We start from the raw sequence: 4,655 nt of genomic DNA, 5'->3' as shown, positions 1-4,655 counted from the left end.
AGATACAATAAGTACAATTTTACGGGACAAGGAAGGTCAATATGAGGCAATCCAGATGGCATTTCTAGACAGACCAGGGAAAAGCATAGTCCAGCAGGCTTGGTGCTGTGTTTTAGCTAGAACATAACTGAGAAGGTTAAAGATGAGTCAACAATGTGTAAACATTTTCATCACTGTTGTCCTCTCTCCTCCTCTGCTGCATTTTTTTGACTTGACTTCTCTCTTGATGCTTAAAGGAAGGAGTCTGTATCCTTGAAATAGTTTATTTTCATGAGAAGTTTAGTTATTGGTTGGCCATTCTTTCTCCTTAGTAGATGGTGAGCCTTTTGGTGTGCTGCTTCACATTAGTCTTCAGTTCAGGAATGTCTTCTAGTATATCATGAATAGTATATCTTTTCTATGTCTTCAGATTACATATTCAGGAACACTAGTTAACAGCACTTTGGATCTCTGTTGTCTGTCGTTAACTTCCGTGATCTCACTGAGAGTACGCTCCTCCGCTGAAAAGTCTACTCAGAGACCCATTCATATCCCTGTTTCTCAGACTGTAGATGAAGGGATTCAGCATGGGGGTGACCACTGTGTACATCACCGAGGCTATTGAGCCCTTTCTGGAGGGGTGGGCTGTTCTAGAAGTGAGGTAGACCCCAAGACCCGCACCATAGAACAAGGAGACGACTGAGAGGTGAGACCCACAGGTGGAAAAGGCTTTATACTTCCCCCCAGTAGATGGAATTCCCATTATGGAGGAGATAATTCTAGAATAAGAAAAAAGGATCCCAGTCAGGGGAATAACACCCAGCAGGCCAGTTACAAAATATAGCACGATGTGGTTGACAAGGGTGTCAGAACAGGCAAGCTTGAGGATCTGAGCAAGTTCACAGAAGAAGTGGGGGATTTCTGTCTCTTTGCAGAAGGACACCCTCAAAACCATCAAACTTTGCAACAAAGAATATGTCAGGCAGATTAACCAAGAAAGCAGAAGTAGGAGACCACAAAGGCGGGGGTTCATGATGACTGTGTAGTCCAAGGGGTGACAGATGGCCACAAACCGGTCATAGGCCATCACGGTCAGCAGCAAATTATCTAGGCCAGCAAAAATCATGAAAAAATACATCTGAGTGAGACAGCCTTCATACGTGATGACTTTGCTCTTTGTCTGGATGTTCACTAACATCTTGGGGATGGTGGTGGAGCTGAAACAGATGTCAGTGAAGGACAAGTTGGAGAGGAAGAAGTACATGGGATTGTGAAGGTGGGAGTCAGAGATGATAGCTAGGATGATGAGCAGGTTCCCTATAACACACATCAGGTACATGTAGAGGAACAGCCCAAAGAGGAGAGGCTGCAGGTCCATATCATCTGAAAGTCCCAGAAGGGTGAATTTTGAAATAGCTGTTTGGTTCCCTGCTTCCATATAACTTATAGAAATTGCCTAGAAAGAAGCAAGAATAATGGAATTAAAACAATGACAAAAGGGGATGTGCCATATGTTTTCAAACTGAATTTTCACTCATGAAGTGTTCTGTTTTAACTAAGTGTTTTGTTGATCAAAACCTCTTTAATGATACGCTCCCTTCCTTGCTTTCAGCACTACTACCAGGAACCCCTCTTTAAGACGAATGTCCCACAGCATGGAAGGGTGTCCTATGCATCATCCCCAACACATGGCTATTCCACCTGTGCTGAAGTGGAACTTCAAAGCTGCTCCGAGGGCTGCGCTGGAATGGCTGAATGAGGATTATCCGGGGAACTTTTTAAAAACCCACCTTCTGGATCCCTCTCCTGGGAACTGAGTACAGGTGTAGCATGGCCAGGAATCTAACATTTTTTAAGTTCCCCATGTAACGGCAGTTGGGTTTGACAACTATTTCCATAGCGCCCTGCTGTTCTTAAAGGGGGGGCGGGGGGGGGCGGTATCAAACTTTAAAAATATAGAGAAGTATACAAATAGATCACTCATGTACCTACTACCTGGAACTCGCATATTTCCACAATTCCTGTGAAAGGATCATCAGCCTCATGAACGCCTCCCTTCTGCCTTCTAGTTGTGGTCTCTTCGAGTCCCAGGGAAATGCAGAGAAAGAGGGCGATCATTAGGAAATGCAGAATTTAATGAGATTTTTTTGCCATCTCGCCATTTGCCACTGTCTTGAAATAGACTGTTCTCTGTCTCAAGTTTGACTCAGAGGAGGATACTTGGAAAAGATTTTACAGATAATTCCTTCATTATTATAGTAACTTCTCATGACTGTCCCAATTTATCCCTCTAGAATCATCATAATGATGAATGTGCTGTAATACACCTCAATCCCAAAGACCAAATCAGACCCTCCCCACCATACATTCTATTTATGCCCTCCCTACATGTTTGTGTTGTAGTTGTTAAATTTCTTTAGGTTGGGTGGACAATGTCTTTTCTATTTCTATCCCAAGCACTTAGCACAGTACCTGATACATAATACGTGCTCTACAAATGTTTACTGAGTGAATGACAGATTAGAAGAAATTTTAAGGGCATGCTAGAGGCAATTCCCTATCATAAAGCCCTTTAACCAATAACAAAGACACTATTTATCATGAAGTCTCTTCAACTGAACGTAAAAAGAAAGAGAGCCTTCTACCTTTCATTTCACTCCATTAAAGAAAAAAATAAGCCTTAGTTTCTATTTGAATATTAGGTCTCTGCAACAGGAGGGAATTCCTAAATTAAGAGGCAATTGCCTTCAATTTTATACACATATGAGAAAAAGGTACTTGGGGCCGACCCGGTGGTTGAGTGGTTAACTTCCCGCACTCTGCTGCGGTGGCCTAGGGCTTCGCTGCTTCGGATCCTGGGCGCGGACATGGCACCCCTCATCAGGCCATGCTGAGGCAGCGTCCCACATGCCACAACTAGAAGGACCCACAACTAAAATAAGCAACTATGTACTGGGGGGACTTGGGGAGAACAAGCGGAAAGAAAAAAAAAAGAAGATTGGCAACAATTGTTAGCTCAGGTGCCAATCTTTAAAAAAAAAAAAAAGAAAAAGGTCCTTTCTTTGAATTGAAGTGTGTCTATAACTTACATGGTCTCAGTTTGCCTCTCTGAAGGTCATTTCTCTTTGCCATGATGATCTTTAAATTTTGTAGACATCTAAATGACTGTATATTCTCATCTTTCATTTATTCCATAATTATTTGAGTACCTTCAGTATACCAGGCACTGGGTTAGGAATAAGTATAGAAAAGTAAGAGGCATGGGCTCAGCCTTCCTGTAGCTTTGAGTACCATGGAAATATCGCTGCCTTTGACTCCTCTGCAGTAATTATTCTGATTTAGACCCTTAAGATCCACTTGAGAAAAGTGATTAGGAACATTAACTGGTTAAGCTTAAGGAACTTAGTTAAAAATTCAAGAAAGTTTTAAAAGAAGATGGATGATGAGGACAGGCAACTTTTAAAACAGTGTGGTCAACTTAAATATAAAGAGATCAATGGAACAAATTGGAGAGTCAAGAACTGGACACAGTACGAGAATTTAGTTCACAATATAGATGTATCACAAATCAACCCGTAAAAGGAAAATGACATCATAAATGGTGCTTAGAAAACTTTAAAAAAAATACCTCACAATGAATAATAGAAAAGAGAGTGACTTGAAAAATTGAAATCAGAACACTATTAGAAATGAATATAGATAATATATTTGCATACTTCTTGAAGTGTGCAAACTTCCTAAGCAGAACAGCAGTGGAAGAAATCACAAAGTACATACAATGTATCATTTGTTTATCAATAATACCAAATGACATTAAAAGGCAAATTAAAATTGGAGGGAGAGGGAATTTATAGTTTATAAGAAAATATAACCAAAGTACAGTAGTGATATATTTGAAAGCTCTTAAAAACAGTAAGAAAAAAATCCAAAAACCATGAGGCTAAATACAAGTGAATCAACACATGAAGAAATGTTCAAGTTCCATACAATCAAGGAAAATCAAAATAAAACAAGAATATACCATTTTTATAGACTTTATTTTTTAGAGAAGTTTTAAGTTTACAGAAAAATTGAGCAGGAAGTAGAGCTCTCATATATTACCCCCGACTCGCCCTCAGTTTTGCCTATTATTAACATTTTGCGTTGGTGTGATACCTTTGTTACAACTGATGAACAAATATTGATACATTATTATTAACTAACGTCCATAGTTTAGAGTTATCTCTGTGTTGTACAGTTCTGTCGGTTTTGCCAAATGCGTAATAGCATTTATCCACCATTACAGTATCATAGAGACTGCCCTAAAAGTTCTGTGTGCTATCCATCCCTCCCCTCTCCAACCACTGGCAACCACTGGTCTTTTTACTATCACTATAATTTTGCCTTTTCTAGAATGTCATATGGTTGGAATCATGTAACCTTTCCAAATAGCCTTCTTTCACTTAGCAACATATGTTTAAGGCTCCTCCATGTCTTTTTATGGCTTTCTAGCTTATTTCTTTTTATTTCTAAATAATACTCCATTGTCTGGATGTACCACAGTTTGTTTATCTGTTCACCTATTGAAGAACATCTTGATTGCTTCCAATTTTTGACATTTATAAATAAAATTACATGAAATTCGTGTGCAGGTTTTCATGTGGCCATAAGTTTGCAACTCACTTGTGTCAATACTA

At 39.5% G+C, this 4,655-nt stretch overlaps 1 protein-coding gene across 1 annotated transcript; it reads right to left on the bottom strand.

Moving 5' to 3' along the window:
- Positions 1-478: 478 nt before the first annotated feature.
- Positions 479-1,417, bottom strand: LOC124252587 (olfactory receptor 7D4-like). The gene has a single exon (XM_046686256.1). It carries the CDS (start codon positions 1,415-1,417, stop codon positions 479-481), a length of 939 nt encoding a protein of 312 aa, XP_046542212.1.
- Between the last annotated feature and the right edge of the window lie 3,238 nt (positions 1,418-4,655).

The sequence above is a fragment of the Equus quagga genome, chromosome 14, assembly GCF_021613505.1.
Source record: "Equus quagga isolate Etosha38 chromosome 14, UCLA_HA_Equagga_1.0, whole genome shotgun sequence".
NCBI classification, from domain to species: Eukaryota; Metazoa; Chordata; class Mammalia; order Perissodactyla; family Equidae; genus Equus; species Equus quagga.
This window is presented reverse-complemented; position numbering and strand designations above follow the sequence as displayed.